The following is an 18,768-nucleotide window of genomic DNA, read 5'->3' as shown; positions in this document are numbered from 1 at the left end:
ATTACTTGACACATAAAATGGACCATTGTTGGCACTCTAAAAATGGTCTATGATTTATTCTTTATCCAAGCTTTCTGTACCCTGCCCCACCTCCATATTAAAATGAAGCCAGGCAGCCTTGATGTCACTGAGAGTGGTCCCATGCACTTTCTAAAGGTGGTGGGGGGCTGGTGATCTCTGAAGGAAGTCCCTCCCACTCAGCATCTTTGTGGCCCCACCTCCCTCCTGTGGCACCTCCCCTTGTTGTCATTTCTCCTCTGCATCCAGCCTCAGCTTCTGCACATGCCACTGCGGTCACTTACTAATGGTTTTTCCATCAACTTGTGAGGTCCTGAAATTGACGCTAACAGAATGTCACCTTGGCTTGGCCACCGGTATCTGGAGGCTGATGAAATGGAGCTGTCTCCACACTGTCACAGACCCACAGAGATGTATGTCAGTTACCATGCGGCCTGTCAGTGGACACCTTCTATTAATAGGAATGTGATTTTGCTGACTTGGAGATGGGTTTTTTTTATATTTTTAAATTTTTTGGCCATGCTGGTTCTTTGTTGGTGAACATAGGCTTGTCCAGTTGTGGTGTGGCACGTGGGATCTTAGTTCCCTGACCAGAAATTGAACCCGTGTCCTCTGCAGTGGAAGGAGAGTTCTTAACCACTGGACCGCCAGGGAAGTCCTAAGATACTTATTTTTTATAAATGTTCAAATAATTTAAATGATTATTATTTTAAAATTATTACCATTACTACTGTTGCTGTAGCTAATCTAACCCGTGATGGTTGAGAATGACACATAAAGGTGATGGTGGTTTCGTCACTACGTCATATCCAACTCCTTTCGACCCCACAGACTGTAGCCCGCCAGGCTCCTCTGTCCATGGGATTTCCCAGGGAAGCATACTGGTGTGGGTTGCCATTTTCTTCTCCAGGGGATCTTTCTGACCCAGGGAGCGATCCTGTGTCTCCTGCATTGGCAGACAGATTCTTTACCATTGAGCCACCAGGGGAGCTCCCTGAACTACAGTAGTTGTTTGTAATCAGGTCTTTAGCATGAATTGAGCAAGAAAGGTCCCCAAGAAAGGAGGGCGGCAGCCAGGGGAGCCTCACAGGAGGTGAGGGCCTCTGAACTGAATTCAGGAAAGTGTCTTGAGGTTTGTTTGGTTGCTGGGGTAGAGGTGGGGAAGGAAGTTCCCAGTGCTCTGGGAAAATGTCAAGACCCTCCTTTCCCTGCTCTCAGCATCCAGGGAGAGAAAGACAGAGTAAGTAGCCAGAGTGAAACTTGAATCTGGGGAAGCCTCATCTCTCGGGTCTGTAAGGGGGACTATTGGATGCCCAGTGAGGGGGCAAGGCTCTGCTAAATGCCCTGGGCCCAGAGGCGCCTGACTCTGTGCTCCTTAGGTAGGTACCACTGGCCCTCTAAGTCCACGGGTTCTGCGTCCCTGGATTCAACCAACTGCAGATCAAAGATATTGGGGGAAAAGAAATTCCAGAAAGTTCTAAAAAGCAAAACTTGAATTTGGTGCATCCTGGCAACTATTTACAAAGCATTTACGTTTTATTAGGTATTATAAGTCTTCTAGAAATGATTTAAAGTATATGAGAGGATATGCATAGATTATATGTAAATGATATACCAAACTTTTCTGTTTTCTAAATTTAATTAAAAATTTTTAAGTGCAGTATAGTTGATTTACAATGTTGTGCTAATTTCTGCTATATAGCAGAGTGATTCAGATATACATATATACATTCTTTTTGAGATATTCTTTTCCATTATGGCTTATCATAGAATACTGAATCTGGCTCTCTGTGTTGTACAGAAGGACCTTGTTGTTTATCCATTCTATAAGTAATAGCCTACATCTGCTAACCCCAACTTCCCACTCCATCCCTCTTGGCAACTACCACTTTGTTCCCTATGTCTATGAGTCTATTTCCTAGATAAGTTCTTTGGGTCATATTTTAGATTTCACATATAAGTGATAGATGGGATTTCTCTCTGTCTGATTTACTTCACTTAGTATGATGAACTGTAGGTTCATCCGTGTTACTGCGAATGGCATTATTTCATTCTTTTTTATGGTTGAGTAGTATTCTATTGTATGTATGTACCACATCTGTTACCACACTATGTTCTATAAGGCGTTTGAACATCCATGGATTTTGTTATCCAAGGGGATCAGAACCAATCCCCTTCAAATACCAAGGGATGACTGTAACATGTGACCACAACTCACTGAAACATCCCTTCCCTATGGGCACCTCCACTGTACCTCTTGTTAAACCCAAGTCTTTTGAAGCCTTCAGATAAGAGTCTGCCTTTCTCTGCCATAGTTTCCCCTCCAGATGCAACTGGTCTAGAATTACTGACAAAGTCTTGTCAGAGTTTTTGCATAGAGATAATCATCTGCAAGTTCAGTGACAGTTTATTTTCCACCAGGAAGAAATGCTTTAGAAGGATGGAAAGAGCACTGGAGAGACTGGACAAGCCCCCGTGGGTCTGACCTTGCGTTTGGGTGCCTCTTCCTGCTGCACTGAAACCATATTGACTTTCCCAGTGTCCCCTTCTCCCCTGAAATTCTTTCGGCTTTTATACAGGCTTGACTAGTTTAATTAAACTTCAACCTGTCACTTAGTCTGGATCCTGGCCTGACTGTGGATTTGCTCTTTTTTTTTTCTCCAAGTTATCACGAATGCATTGAAACCAATATATTGTTTTGTTTTCCTCCTGATGGTATATTCTGAAGTTTTATTATCTCGTGACTGAGGTTTTCCCTTTGTCTTTGGACAGACCAGATTCTGAGATTGAAAGCATCTCAGGTACAAGCCCTTCAGCCTACTCCTTGGTCCTTGGGCTCACGATCTCCACTGGAAGTTTACTTCTTTCTTTCCCCTGGTGTGGAGACCCAAGGGGGTCCCTCTATACATGCAAGTTTGAGAACCCTGGCTCTAGAGGGTCCCAGAGGGTGTGGACCAAGGACAGAGGGACGAGGTTGTCCTCTCCTGCCCTTGCCTCTTGGCTTCTTTTGGTTTTCTTGGCCTTGTTTTCTTTCTGAAATGTTTTCATTTTCCTTTGTAGCCAGTGTGTAAACAGGGTCTCCTTCCTAAAGCAGGTCCTTCCTCCCCAGTGTAGTCCATAGAGGAGGAGTTTCAGGAGATGAGAGGCTTCTGTTGGTCTAGCCCAGTTCCCAAGGCTCCAGGGCTTTTTAGTAATAAACAGATTTGTGGGGGATGAAGGAAAAAAGTTTGGGGGTGGGGGGAGCACAAAAAAACAGCCTCCTTAAACCCAGGGGTTGGTCTGGGTTTACTGCAGCCATCTTTGTGGCCTCAGATCATGAGTTCACAGCTGTCTGAAACTCCCCCAGCAGCGGTGACAATGTTTCTTGCTTGTGGGAACTTTACATGGTGGAGGCCCCTCTGCCCCCTGTCCCCACAAGGCTCATTTCCTTGTAAGTTGCCTCTGCCTGGGCTTCCGCAGATAAAGCCCATTCTCCCTACATGAGAGGGAGGCTCTGACACCAAGCCTCCCATGTGCTTCCAGAGACTGGATCCTGACACCAGCTGTGTCCTTTAGGATGCTGGCGTGTCGTTGGCTGCTGTCCAGTTCAGGGTCACCTGTGCTTGAGTGAACCGTTTTCCAAGATGATGCTTTCAAAAAGTGACAGAAGGGCGGCGTCCCTGGTGGCCCAGTGATAGAGTCCACAGGCCAAGGCAGGAGACACAGGATTGATCCCTGATCTGGGAGGATTCCACATGCCTCGAAGTAGCTAAGCCCGTGTACCATAACTGCTGAGCCTGTGCGCCCACGTGTCGCAACTGCCGGAGCCTGTGAACACTGGATTCTGTGCTCCACAGTGAAAAGCAACCGTGATAAGAAGCCCGCACACCACAACCGGAGGGTATCTTCTGCTTGCCGCAACTAGAGAAGAACCCACACAGCAACAGAGACCCAGCACAGCAATTAAAAAAAAAAAAAAAAGATGACACAAGCAAGCACTGCCTGGACATGAGAACAGAGGAAGAGGCGCCTATTTCACCCTGAAAATCAAAGACTTCCCAAAGGCCCTCTGTCTTAACCACTAACCAACGAGCCATTAGCCAGCTAACGGACCTGGGGCTTTCCTGTCTGGTCCGGGATCTCAGGACTGGAGGCCTGCTTGTTTCTGGTGCCCTTTTCGCAGGCTGAGTCATTGGAATGCCACATGGGCAGCCAGGCTATTGAGGGTGAGGAAGGAGTGTGTTTCCAGGCAAGTCATCCTGTACACAAATAACTAGCAACAAGGAAAACCACACAGGAAAGTGTAGCTTCCCTCTGTCCTACTCTGTTGTTTTTCCAGCGCGGGTGGGGTTTTTCCTCTTTCCCCAGCCTTTGAAGGAAGATGAATGTTGAAGAATTTCTCTGCATGCAGTCAGTGGCACAGACCAAGTTCTAGCCAGTCCCTCAGTCCAGATGCCTGAGATGGGTTACCCTGCTCTCACCTTCTTCATCAGACTCTCTCTTTCTCTAAGGACCTGGGTCTTAGTCAATTCCCTCTGGTCGTACATGTTTGACTTTTTCATAAGTTCCAACCCATCCTCCTCTGTCTTCTTTTGTTACAAGGCTTCTGTCCCAGAGGCCCTTATTTGGGTCTGTCGTAAACCTGTGTTGTAGAAAGAACTCATGTTTACTCAAGATAGCTCTGCTTTTTTTTTTTTTTCTTCTAGAAAGGAAAGTTGCTGTAATCAGAAAAGCCAGCAACCTAGGGCAAAGGTAGACTCAGGTCTTTAGGCCAACTCTGAAGATTCTGCTCAGCCATGACAGTTTTTAAAGGGCAAAAAGGGGAAAGAATCTCAATGAATCATCCAAAAGCGGGGTGGGCTCTGTGTCCTTCTCCACTGTGCCATTGTGTGCACACTGGCTGTGTGTTATTTCACTACACAAGTGATCTGCCTGCAGCATTGCTAAGGGAGCTGTTGGAGGTAGAGAGCTAATCATTTCTTAACTACTTAATTCTTCATCCTCATGCTTTAATCTAGGAAAAAGAATCAACAGGTTAGACAAGGCAGGCATGGGTAACTCAGTGGTAAAGAATCTGTTTGCCAGTGCAAGTGTTGTGGATTTGATCTCTGGTCCAGGAAGATCCCCTGGAGTAGGAAATGACAACCCACTCCAGTATTTTTGCCTGGAGAATGCCATGGACAGAGGAGCCTGGCAGGCTACAATCTATGAGGTTGCAAAGAGTCAGACATGATTGAGCACACATGTGAGGGGTCTATTCAGGAAAGCATAAGTCAGGAGTTAGGTTAGCTTGCCTGGTGATCTCATTCCTATAATTGGATTCTTTTAAGGTGAGAGGGGAACAGAAATTGGGCAACAGGAAAGGGGCAAAAAAGCTGCTTTCACAACCCGCCTCAGACCAGAATTCTTGGATCATGCTCTCCGGCAGGTGGCCTGTGGGCCCTGCTCTCTGCTCAGGTTCTTGTCTGTGGGAGTGGTGTCCATGCCTTCTGGATCCAGGGCACCAGATTAGGTGAGTACTCATAGAGACAGGTGTCCTGAATAAAGTGGCACTGGCAAGCACACTTCATCTTGCCACAGTGGTTCCAGGTGAATCTGTACAGGTAGGAAATAAGCTATGGGCTTCTCAGCTGATGTTGACAGAGCAGTGGGCATTCTTCCAGGGGCTGCACTGCCCATGTAACCTGTCCTTGGGACCTGGTTTTTCCTTATGGTGCTTGGCGCTCATGCAGACATTGAGAAGCTCCATCCTGGGCGAGGCTATCTGGATGGCAGCCACCCACACCAAAAGGCATCACAGCTTCCTTGTCTTCCAGGCCATGCTTGTCCCTGAGAGAAGAGTCGTGGTCAGAGGAGCAAGGAATGTGAGAATTCGGGAGGAGACAGCTCGGCTTTTAGACCAAATGTCAGCTTTCATCATGAGAGAAAAATCAGAGCTTTGCACATAGAAACGGTTTTATTCACCAAGCTTAAGATAGAGGAGGAAGATGTATTTTTGTCTTGTTTTTGCTTTTCTTTTTTCAAAAGTTTATTTTATTGAAGACTAGTTGACTTGCAATGTTAAAATATTAGTTTCAGGCATACAGCCAAGTTATTCATATATATGTGTGTGTATTTATATACATATGCATGTATATGTACGTTTTCAAATTCTTTTCCCGTATAGGTTATTACCAGATACTGAGAATAGTTCCCTGTGCCATACAGTTAGTTCTTCTTGATTATCTATTTTATGTATAGTGGTGTGTATATGTTAATCCCAAGCTCCTAATTTATCCCTCCCCCCAACCTTTCACCTTTGATAACCATAAGTTTGTTTTCTACGTCTATAGGTCTATTGTAAATAAGTTCATTTGCATCATTTTTTAGGTTCTACATGTAAGTGTTATCATATGCTATTTGTCTTCCGCTTTGTAACTGAGTTCACTTAGTATAATAATCTCTAGGTCCATCCATGTTTTAGGGTACTGTGGGTTAGGAAGCAGGGGTGGTAGGAGCGTAGAGAAAGGTTAAGTTGTGAACTCTCCCCCCAAAAAAGAGTAGAAATTTATGCATGTAACAAGTGACCAGTACTAAGTTATATGAAAGATCATGGAAGTATTGATATAATGCAAAAGATTTCTCTTTCACTTTTCACTTTCATGCATTGGAGAAGGAAATGGCAACCCACTCCAGTGTTCTTGCCTGGAGAATCCCAGGGATGGGGGAGCCTGGTGGGCTGCTGTCTCTGGGGTCGCACAGAGTCGGACACGACTGAAGCGACTTAAAAACAGCAGCAGCCAAAGACTTCAGCCTCGAAGGAAGTGGGTCTCAGAGGAAAACACTTAGGTAGAATGCACGTTATTCTAAGTACAGTGTGAAGAAGGCAAGGTGACAGGACAAGGAGGGAAACCAACTAGCCAGACAGACAAGGTTGTGCGAGAAGTGAAGAGGAACAGGTAAGATGAATTCTTGGAAGCTGTAAACAGTTTGGCCCTTAAAGGGCTTCGGGGTAGGAACAGCATGTTTGAAAAGATTAGTCAGGTAGTATTAATGACTTCTAAAGAGAAAAGAATGAAAAAACATGAAGGTTTGGCTGCTACATAGAAAGTTAGTGCAGGAACCCAGTGATAAAGAGATGGAACAGAAAGAAGAGGAAAGAGAGAAAGGATCCTACTTAAGAGAAACACAATTTTCTGAAGAGAGAGGACAGAGACAAAGAGAAATAGTTTAATGGTTAAAAGAAGAAATTTGTTGGAGTTTGGATTCTAATCTGGCATTGGCATTTAAAACCAGCTGAATTATGTTGGGCCAGCTATTTTGCATCTCTCTGCCTAGAATCCTTGTCTGTAAAATGGGGATAAGAATAGTACCGTGCATGGTAATTGTGAAGGACTTTTTAAAGTGCTTTACATGTATTAGCGCTTCCCTGATAGCTCAGTTGGTAAAGAATCTGCCTGCAATGCAGGAGACCCTGGTTTGATCCCTGGGCTGGGACGATCCTCTGGGGAAGGGAAAGGCTACCCACTCCAGTATTCTGGCCTGGAGAACGGACTGTATAGCCCATGGGGTCACAAAGAGTCGGGTACTACTTAGCGACTTTACTCACTTTACCATCCATGTTGCTATTTACTCACTTTACCATCCATGTTGCTACCACATGTCATTATTTCATTCTTTTTATAGCTGAGTAGTATTCCACTGTATATTACCACATCTTCTTTATCTGTTCACCTGTCAGTGGACGCTTAGGTTGTTTCTATGTCCTGACTATCATAAATAGTGCTGCTTATGAACATCAGGATTCACGTATCTTTTCAAATTAGACTTTTCTCCAGATATATGCCCAAGAGTGGAATCACTGGATTGTATGGTAGCTCTCTAAAGAATGTATTTTTAATTGAGTATTTTTAATAAGAGCTTTAAAAAGATACTCTAACCGCTGCCTATAATTTGTAATCACCACTGTAGATGAATAATTGAAAGGAGAAAAGCTCTTTAGAAGCAGAAAATGAATCACAGCCGTGTACTTTGCCTTGCTCATACATGTGGTTCTTATGTTGTTGGCTGTTTTCTTTCTTAGATTTAAGAGTAGAAACTTTTCTTTTGCAGGAAGAATTTGAGTAGATGAGCTGGAAGACTGGGAGAGCTGAGACAGGAAGATTTTGAAGTCATTCTCCATCTGAAGCTATGATTTAAACGTCAGCATTACGGTCAGTATTTAGAGAGAAATAGAACCATTCTGAGGTTATATACACATCATTGGTTTTGCCTGAAATTCTGAGAATACGGTAAAGGACGTTGTGAAGGGTGAGTTTGTTTCAATCACATTCAACAAAGCAGAGCTCTGAGAAAAGTAAAGGTATCTCAGTCATAAGTTTTGGGACCACGAACATCCAGGGGGAGAACCATTCTGACAAACTGGGAAAGTCTGTTTGCCCAGTAGCCATTTGTTCCAGTATGTAAAAGAAAAGCCAAGCTTAACATATTGGAGTTTCCTTTTTGAACTGGGCTGTGGACATGACAAAGCTTTTATGGGACTCTTGAGTTAGACTTTTAGTGTGTGTGTATTCTTTTTTTGTTTTTTAAGTCTTTATTAAATTTGTTGCAGTATTGCTTTCGTTTAATGGTTTGTTTCTTTGGCCTTGAGGCATGTGGATCTTAGCTGCCTGACCAGGGTTTGAACCTGCACCCCCTGCGTTGGAAGGCAAAGTCCAACCACTGAGCCACCAGGAAAGTCCCTGAGTTAAGACTCTTTAGAGGAAGGCAGGGCCAGGCATTGCAAGGGCAACAGAAGCGTCTTTCTGGGGACTGTGCTGTCTGCCCTGTTGCTCTGGGGCAGGATTTCTCAAAATGTGTTCCATGGAACACCCTTCTCTAGGCTATTAATGCACTGAGGACAGGGCCGTGAAGATGGGTCTGTGCTACAGTGAGTTTGAAAAACATTCAATAACCTTCCTTCCTAAAGAGTCTCAGAAATGGATGAGTCTTGTGACTCTCCATGGGCATATGGTTGGCAAGGCTCACTGGAGTCCCATGGAGCTCTTCTTACATGGCACCGTAAGTCCAATGTTTCTGTGTTCATTAAGTATGTATTAACACCTGCCACGTCCATGTTAGATGCTAAAAATACAGCAATAATTGAGGTCAGCAGGGCTTGTATATAGATAGCAAGATAAGAAGCAAATAAGAGCAATTATTTTTTTCCTCTTTAAAAAAATTTTTTTAAATTGGAGTATAGTTGCTTTACAATGTTGTGTTCATTTCTGCTGTGCCGCAAAGTGAGTCAATTATATGTATACATATCCCTCTGTTTTGGATTTCCTTCCCATGTGGGTCATCATAGAGCACTGAGTAGGGCTCCTTGTGCTGTATGGTAGGTTCTCCTTAGTTACCTATTTTACATATAGTATAAATACACTAGTGTATATACGTCAGTCCCAGGCTCCCGACTCATTCCACCCCTCCTTCCCCCCTTGGGGTCTGTACATTTGTTCCCTACATCTGCGTCTCTATTTCTGCTTTGCAAATGGGTTCATCTGTACCATTTTTCAGATTCCACACATATGTGTTAATATAGCAGATGTTTAAGAGAGTGGTCTGAGGAGTGAGGGGTCTGGGTTTGAATCCTGAGTGCGCCACTTACAAACTGCATGAACTTGAACCAGACACTTAACCTCTCTTTCAATGTTGACATCTATAAAATGGTGATAATAGTGTCCAACCTAGTGAGGTTGTTGTGAGGATTAAAATGATGAATCCGTGCTGGCAAATACTAAACCTTATGCAAGTGTGATCACAGTGAAGAATAATGGCTGAGTGTGTTGGAAGTTGTGCGACACGTGTCTGGGGAGGAGGCAGTGGTGGAGCGGGGTCTTGGAATAGGGCGGTCCAGCTCTGCCTTGAAGCAGAGACCTGTAAAGAGGAGCAGCATTGAGCTGTGGAGACGGTACAGGGAGCAAACACAGAGGGAACACAGTTGCACAAGGGCCTGTCTCATGCACAAGGAGAAGGGGATAAGGCAGAGGGTGAGAAGGTTAGATAGCATGACGGATTCAATGGACACAAATTCGGGCAAACTCCAGGAGACAGTGGAGGACAGAGGAGCCTGCCTGGCATGCTGCAGTCTATGGGATGGCAGAGTCAGAAACGACTTAGCAAGCAAACAACGACAGCGGTCTCATGCAGGGAAATTTGGACGTGTGTTGTGCATACTAATTTGGTTCACAAATTCTAACACCTCTTTAAGATTAAATAAACAACAGCAAACTAGACTCGAAGCAGACTTCAACCTAAAAAGAGCACCTGTGAGAACCCCACAGCTAACTTCATACTTTATTTCAAAGGACTGAAAACTTTCCACCTAGGGTCTAGATCAGCTTCAGAAAGGTTGTGGGATACAAGAGCATTATGTCTAATGAAACAATGTACATGCCTTAATTTTAAAATGCTTTATTGCTAAAAAATACTATCATTGGAGCCTTTAGCAAGTCATTATCATTTTGCAATAGTAACATTAAAGGTCACCGATCACAGATCACAATAACAAATATAATAATGAAAAAGTTTGAGATACTGCAAGAATTACCAAAATGTGGCACAGAGACACTGTGAGCAAATGTGGTTGGAGAAATGTTTCTGATAGACTTGCTCAACAAAGGGTTGCCACAAAGCTTCACTTAGCATTAAAAAAAAAAAAGCACAGTATCTGCAAAGTGCGGTAAAGTAAAGCACACCAGAGCAAGTTGTGCCTGTACTTAGGAATAAATGTAATTAAGGAAATATAAAACATGCTCATAACGCTACAAAATATTGAACAAAATTTAAAGTCTCAAATAAATGGAAAAAATTCCCATGTCCACAGGTCAGAAGACTTACTATATTAAAACAACAATACTCCCTAAATTGATCTATAGATTCAATGCTACTGCTGCTGCTAAGTCGCCTCAGTCGTGTCCGACTCTGTGCGACCCCATAGACGGCAGCCCACCAGGCTCCCCCGTCCCTGGGATTCTCCAGGCAAGAACACTGGAGTGGGTTGCCATTTCCTTCTCCAATGCAGGAAAGTGAAAAGTGAAAGTGAAGTTGCTTAGTCATCTCCGACTCTTTGCGACCCCATGGACTGCAGCCCACCAGGCTCCTCCGTCCCTGGGATTTTCCGGGCAAGAGTACTGGAGTGGGGTGCCAATGCAGTCTTTATCAAAATCTCAGATGAATTCTTGCAGAAATAACAAACTGACCCTAAAGTTCATAGAGAAATTTAAGAGACCCAGAATAGCTAAAACAATCTTGAGAAAAAAGCAGAATTAGAAGACTCACCCTTCCTGATTTCAAGACTTAATACAAAGCTACAGTACTCAAGACAGTGGTTCTGGCATAAGGATAGACATTAATGTTTGGTATAGAATTGATAGACTAGAAATAAACTCCTACATTTATGGTAATTGTTTTTGTCAGTGATGCCAAGACAATTCATTGGCAGATAGTGTCTTCAACAAATAGTCTAGGACAACTGAATATCAACACACAAAAGAATGAAGTTGGATCCTACCTTACACTGTCTATAAAAATTATCTCAAAATGAATCAAATTTTTAAATGTAAGACCTAAAACTACATCCTTCTTAGAAGACAACATGAGTGTTAATCTTCATGACCTTGGGCTAGGCAATTAATTTTTTAAGACATAACACCAAAAGCATAAGTGACAAAAGGAAAATAGGTAAGTTGGATTTCAACCAAATTAAAAACTTTTGGGATTAAAAGACACTCTCAAGAGAGTGAAAAAACCCTACAGAATGAGAGGGAATACTTGCAAATCATGTAATCTAATAAAGTACTTTTATCTAGAATATATCAGAGAAGGCAATGGCACCCCACTCCAGTACTCTTGCCTGGAAATTCCCATGGACGGAGGAGCCTGGTAGGCTGCATTCCATGGGGTTGCTAAGAGTCGGGCACGACTGAGCGACTTCACTTTCACTTTTCACTTTCCTGCATTGGAGAAGGAAATGGCAACCCACTCCAGTGTTCTTGCCTGGAGAATCCCAGGGACGGGGAAGCCTGATGGGCTGCCGTCTATGGGGTCACACAGTCGGACACAACTGAAGCGACTTACCAGCAGCAACAGCAGAATATCTAAGAACTCTTTACAATTCAAGAATAAAAAGCTAACCTACTTCATAAATGGGCAACTATCTGAACCAGGCAAAGATATATAAATGGCCAATAAGCACATGAGAAAACTTTCAATATCACCAGCCATCACAGAAATATAAATTGAAACGAAAGGAGATACTGCGTCCTACCCTCTATGAAAGATGGAAAGTAACAAGTGTTGGTGAGGACATGGAGAAATTAAAACTCTCATACATGGCTGGTAGGAATGCAGAATCTTTCCAAGCAGCTACTTTGGAAAGCAGTTTGGCAGTTCCTAACATAGTTAAACATAGATTTTACCTTATGACCCAGCATATCCACTCCTAGGTGTATGCCCAATAGATAGGAAAGCATATTTCTATATAAAAGCATAACATAGAAGTATTATTATTATGTATTTTTTTTTGTTTACTTTACAATACTGTATTGGTTTTGCCATACATCAACATGAATCTGCCACGGGTGTACACGTGTTCCCAATCCTGAACCCCCCTCCCACCTCCCTCCCCATACTATCCCTCTGGGTAATCCCAGTGCACCAGCCCCAAGCATCCTGCATCGAACCTGGACTGACGATTCATTTCTTACATGATATTACACATGTTTCAATGCCATTCTCCCAAATCATCTCACCCCCTCCTTCTCCCACAGAGTCCAAAAGAAAGATGGTAACGATAACCCTGTATGTGAGACAGCAAAAGAGACGCAGATGTATAGAGCAGTGCTACTTTTTAAATTTTATTGGAGTATAGTTGATTTACAATGTTTGGTTAATTTCTTCTATAAAGCAGAAAGATTCAGTTATGCGTATATATACTTTGTAATATTCTTTTCCATTATGGTTTATCACAAGGTATTAAATAGAGTTCCCTGTGCTATACAGTAGGACTCTATTGTTTGTGCATCCTATATATAATAGTTTGCATCTTATAGCAGTATTGTCCACAACTGCCAAAGAATGAAAATAATCCAAATGTCCATTAACTGATGAACAAACAAAATGTTGGGTATTCATATGATAGGATGCTATTCGACTATAAAGAGGCATGGAGTACTGATACATCCTATGACAAAGATGAATATTGCAAATATACTCACTGAAAGAAGCCAGACACAAATGACTGTGTATTATATGATTCCAGTTATATGAAGTTTCCAGAACAGGCAAATCTATAGAGACATAAAGCAGATTAATGGCTGCCCAAGACTGGATTGTTGTAGGGGAAATTGAGAGTGACTGCTGATGGGTATGTGGTTTCCTTTGGGGGTGATGAAAATGTCTAAAACTGATTTGATAATGGTTGTACAGAATATATGAAAATCCATTGACTAGTACACTTTTAACTGGCGAATTGTATGGTGTGTGAATTGTATATCAATAAAGCTGTTGTCTATAAGGAAAAAGAATGTTTCTTGGAGGTACAGCTGTCAACACTGGTGATAGCTGAGTTTTGGGGAGTGAGGACTAGGAGGGCAGAAAGCATGACTCCCAAATCCTGGCAGCTTCTGAGGAGAGGAAAGACTGGGGGAAGGAGGGTTTTCTTTGTTTTTCTTTTTGCATTTGTTTGTTCATGAGGAAGGCCAGCTTTGAGACTTGAGATTTCTGTTGTGGACATATAAAGTGAGGTGCCTGTTGAATATCCCAAAGAGGTATTAAGTAGATAGTTGAACATGATGCCAGAACTCTGAGGAGCAACTCTTGACTATAGATGGGATTTAGGTAACAAGTAAGTTCATCTGAAAGGATGACAACAGAAAGAGTTTGTTCATGAGGCTCAGGTTGGGATGGGGTAGAGGGGAGGCAGCCAGCCAAGGAGGCAGCAAGTGGGAGAGGGTGGGGTCCTGGAGCCCAGGTGACCAGGATGATGGTAGTTCAGAGGTGGGGACCCCAGACCAGAGTGGATTGAGAGGGGGTGTGCAGAAAAGCAGTGGAAGCAGTGAGGCAGCTGTTTCTAGAAATTCTGATGAGCCACACTCTGGGGGAAATTGCTCCTGGATCATTTCCTGCTTGGCTGAAACACCAAGTGCTGGTAGGGTTTGAGGTCATCTCTTCCATGGGGCCAACTCTTACAGGTGTAATTCCTGTATCTGGGACACTACCCATTGTAGGTAGAGGTGAGGCAGGAGGGTGGTGCTGGGCTGGAGTCCAGAGAAGGGTCCTCAGACTTTGTACTGTTTGTCCTCTGATGATTTTGATTTTCTTTTATTATTTTGATTGGGAGAAAGCTGAGAGAATGATTTTATTGACATGATTTTTTTGAAATTTAGGTTGAAATGTTTAAAAGATCTTTTATTGGAGCTGGAAAAGGTGTGGAGAAAAGGGAACCCTCCATCACTGTTGGTGGGAATGTAAATCAGTACAGTCACTTTGGAAAGCAGTGTGAAAGTTCCTTAAAAAACTAAAAATAGAGCAACTGAGCAACAACAAGAGCTACTATATGATTGAACACTCCAATCTCTGGGCATATATTTGGAAAAGACACATGCATCCCATCATTCATAGCAGCACTATTTACAATTTGCCAGGACATGAAAGCCACCTAAACGGTCATCGACAGATGAATGGATAAAGAAGATGTGGTCCATATATACAACAGAATATTATTCTGCCATAACAAAGAAGGAAATATTGCTATTTGCAGCAACATGGATGGCCCTAGAGAATATCATATTAAGTGAAGTAAGTCAGAGAAAGACAAATATCATATGGTATCACTTATATGTGGAATCTAAAAAAATGATACAAAGGAACATGTTTGCAAAAAGAAATAGACTCACAAAGAAAACAAACTTATGGTTACCAAAGGGGAAGAGAGTGGGATAAATTGCGAATACTATATATAAGAGAGATAACCAACAAGGCTCTACTGTATAGCACAGGAAATGATATTCAATATCTGAAAATAACCTATAATGAGAAGAATCTGGAAAAGAATAGATATATGCATAGCTGAATCACTTTGCTATAACAAGAAACCAACCTAACATGGTAAATCAACTGTACTTCAATGAAAAATTAAGAAAGTTGAGAACAAATAATATTCGTTTGAAATCAGATTGAAAAGAAAAGACATCCTACAAGCTTTTGTTAATAGAGTCCATGTAGGTCTTTTTAGAGCAAAGTCCTGGCTATGCCTACATCACTGCCTCACAGCTCTTCAGACATTAGTGGATCCCAACTTTGGGGCTCCCAAGACTACAGCCGATCCTGAAGTGAGGTGGAGGGAACAGGGTGATTTTCTCCAAAGGTGCACCTAGGAATGCCTGAGTCTGGTACAGTTTCGTAAGCCTATTTATCGGAATGCCACATGGGCAGCTGGACTTTTGAGGGTAAAGAATGAGTGCATTTCCAGGCAGGTCATCCTTGCACACAAATCACTAGCAGCTAGAAAGCCTCAAAGGTGTATGAACCGTGGGCCTTACCATTTGCATCAGTGCATTCTTTCCCCAGTGCTCCTTTATTCATTTAGATTGTGTGAAAGCAACTGTTTAAGACACATGGTCCGCTCTCTACGCCAGCCCTTCAAGATGCCAAAGGGGAAGAAGGTGGCCCCAGCCCCGGCCATGGTGAAGATGCGGGAGGCCAAGAAGGTGGTCATCCCCCTTTTCGAGGAGAGGCCCAAGAATTTTGACATTGGACAGGACATCCAACCCAAGAGGGACGTCACCCGCTTTGTCAAATGGCCCCGCTACATCCGGCTGCAGCGGCAAAGGGCTGTTCCCTATAAGCAGCTGAAAGCGCCTCCTGCAATTAGCCAATTCACCCAGGCCTTGGACCGACACACAGCTACTCAGCTGCTTAAGCTGCCCCACAAGTACAGACCAGAGATAAAGCGAGAGAAGAAGCAGAGGCTGCTGGCCCGAGCTGAGAAGAAGGCTGCCGGCAAAGGTGATGCCCCCACCAAGAGGCCACCTGTCCTTCGAGCAGGGGTCAACACTGTCACCACCCTGGTGGAGAACAAGAAGGCGCAGCTGGTGGTGATCGCTCACGATGTGGATCCCATCGAGCTCGTGGTCTTCCTGCCCGCCCTGTGCCGCAAGATGGGGGTTCCCTACTGCATCATCAAGGGCAAGGCCCAGCTGGGGCGCCTGGTCCACAGGAAGACGTGCACCACCTTAGCCTTCACACAAGTCAACTTGGAGGACAAGAGCGCCCTGGCTAAGCTGGTGGAAGCCATCAGGACCAATTACAATGACAGATACAATGAGATCAGTCGTCACTGGGGAGGCAGTGTCCTGGGGCCGAAGTCAGTGGCTCGCATCACCAAGCTAGAAAAGGCAAAGGCCAAAGAGCTGGCCACCAAGCTGGGCTGAGTGTACACTATTGAGTTTTCTGTACATAAAAGTAATAAAAAAGATTCTTCTTCGAAAAAAAAGACACATGGTCCTTCAAGTAACAACCTTCTCTTGAGAACTTGGACTATTCCTTAGGCTGTTAAGCACTTTGGATATTCTGGGCAAACATCATGTCTCGAGACCATGATTAAAGACTATGCATTTTGGATGAGCCCAAGTGGTATTTATTTTCTCTTTTACAAGGCAGGGGTGGGGGTGGTGGTGTGTGTGGGGGTGTGGATGTGGGTGGGTGTGTGTGTGTGTGTGTATGTGTGCGTGCACGCGTGCGCAGCCCTGCACACTTTGGTAAGTCAGATTTTTAAAGTTGTATCTGACTTCTCTCAGCTCACATTTCTGCCTTTTCTTATATGGAATGTAAGTGGCTGATCATAAAACCTTAGTTTTAAAACCCAGTGTTTCCTAACTGGCTTGGCATGATATGAGAAAATATGCTGGTTTTTCAAGCTCTGCTAAAAGCCTTCTTGTAAGGATTTTTTCCTTGTATATGTGGTTTGAAAACTTATTTTGATGTGGTTATTGTTGTTTGGTTGTATTTCCTTGTGCATGTAGAGGGCGTGCAGTTTAGGGATTTTGAGGGAAGAATTTTTCAGGGTTACTTTCATGAAAACAATCTTCTTCTGAAAGAAGCATCTTTGTTCTCAAGCACAGATCCACAGGGTTTTTAATTATTATGGGAAATCACTATCAGGAGTTTGCCTTACTTGAGGAAATCACCAGCTTCAAAGAAACCATGAGTCCAGAATCTGTTGTTGTTGTTTTTTTCCAGCTGTCCTCTGCCCTGGGTTTAGAGATCTCTACTAACTTCCACTTATGGGACAGTTAGAGTCTGGTTATCTGGAAGGAATCATTTGAACCTTAACCTGTCATTTTGCCTACAAGGCCGGGCTAAAGGGCACTGTTGATTATCTTGATCTTAAAAGAGCGAGAGATGGTCAAAAGAGAAAGCCTTGGTGTGCTCCGCTCACCGTGGCCCCTGAGAACAGCCTGCCCTGGTCCCTCATCATGCTCAGGTCTCGAGGTTAGTGTCCAGGTGTCTTGTAATCATTTGCAGGTGACCAGACTGCGTTTAGCAGGTGCTGCTGACAGCATTTCAGATCCATCCATGGAGAAAAACTGATTCCATTTTCTCTGCGCAAGGGTGGGTCTGTGCAAATAACTTTGTTTCTCAAAATCATCTTGTTTGCCTTGGGCTGCAGCCAGACCTCTCATGTGAGTGGTGTGTACTGTGTCACAGACCTCAGCCCGGGAGCCTGAACTTTGCTTTGTCCATCAGATCAAGGAAATGGGGTGTGTATGAAGCCGGCAGCTGGCCCTTTGGAGACTCCAGGGGGCCAAAAAAAAAAAAAAAAAAGGATGTTCGTGAACCTATGTAGACAGAACCTTTGGGCAGATTTCTCTGAGGTTTGGGACTCTAGGTAACAGGAAGAGAGGAGAAGCCAGGTAAGGACTTTTGGATTTTCTGAGATTACTCCATTTGGCTGCATTTAGAAGCCTCGTTAGCATTTCACGGGCTGGTAGGGGCCTTGTGCTCTTTTCTTGGTGGGGTTGGGGTGTGTGTGTATGTTTGTATATGTTTGGTGAGGGGAGTGGTCTCTGCTTTTTGAATGTTGATAATGTACTTAGGTTTGGGCATTTTAGCTAACAATGCCACTAGTTTAAGTAAAAACTAGGGTTCTTTAAAAAAAAAAAAAAAAAACCTGCTGTCCTACTACCAAAAACCTAGTACTGTCTGGCTTTCTCTGCAGGAAAAATAAACAAGTCCATAAAAATCCTTCAGGCATTATTCTTTGTGATCTTTTATTCAATCCAATTTATGATGAATGTCTTATTTCAAATAAAACTTACCATCAAGCAGGAAACAGTAACTGTGGAAGAATATAAATACACTTTTGGACTTCTCTGTACCTTACCTGGTCCCAGACACACACAAACATACACAGAGACATATACACACAGAGACAGACACACACATGCCCTCATAGACACACAAAGAGACAAAGACGCACGCACACGGACATATATACACCCTCCATGTAGTCTGATTTAAAAACAGTAGGTAGCAAGCATCTTGAAGGGCAAACAGAAGGTACAATATAATCAAGTAAGTGGTTGAATCGAAATTGGAACAAGTCTGGACTTTTCACTTTCATTTGGATACTATTACTAACTCTCTCTGCCGGGTTTAGGCTTTTCAAACATTCTTTGGCCCTGGGAGGGAGTTGTATAACCATAAAACTGGAGAATCCTGGCCCTAGAATAAATGTTCCTTTAAAAACCC

General features: G+C 43.4%; 1 protein-coding gene across 1 annotated transcript in view; it reads left to right on the top strand.

Moving 5' to 3' along the window:
- LOC128058239 (60S ribosomal protein L7a-like) overlaps positions 1-16,494 on the top strand; it is a 67,407-nt gene extending 50,913 nt beyond the window's left edge. The window contains exons 3-4 of the mRNA XM_052650629.1: positions 8,089-8,189; positions 15,654-16,494. Of these exons, the coding sequence (XP_052506589.1) occupies positions 15,663-16,448 (786 nt within the window). The 5' untranslated portion in view covers positions 8,089-8,189; positions 15,654-15,662 and the 3' untranslated portion in view covers positions 16,449-16,494. The remainder of the gene's footprint in view (positions 1-8,088; positions 8,190-15,653) is intronic.
- The last annotated feature ends 2,274 nt before the right edge of the window (positions 16,495-18,768 follow it).

This window comes from Budorcas taxicolor, chromosome 13 (genome assembly GCF_023091745.1).
Source record: "Budorcas taxicolor isolate Tak-1 chromosome 13, Takin1.1, whole genome shotgun sequence".
In the NCBI taxonomy this organism is placed as follows: Eukaryota; Metazoa; Chordata; class Mammalia; order Artiodactyla; family Bovidae; genus Budorcas; species Budorcas taxicolor.
Note: the sequence above shows the minus strand (reverse complement) of the source record. Positions and strands in the feature narration are given on the sequence as shown.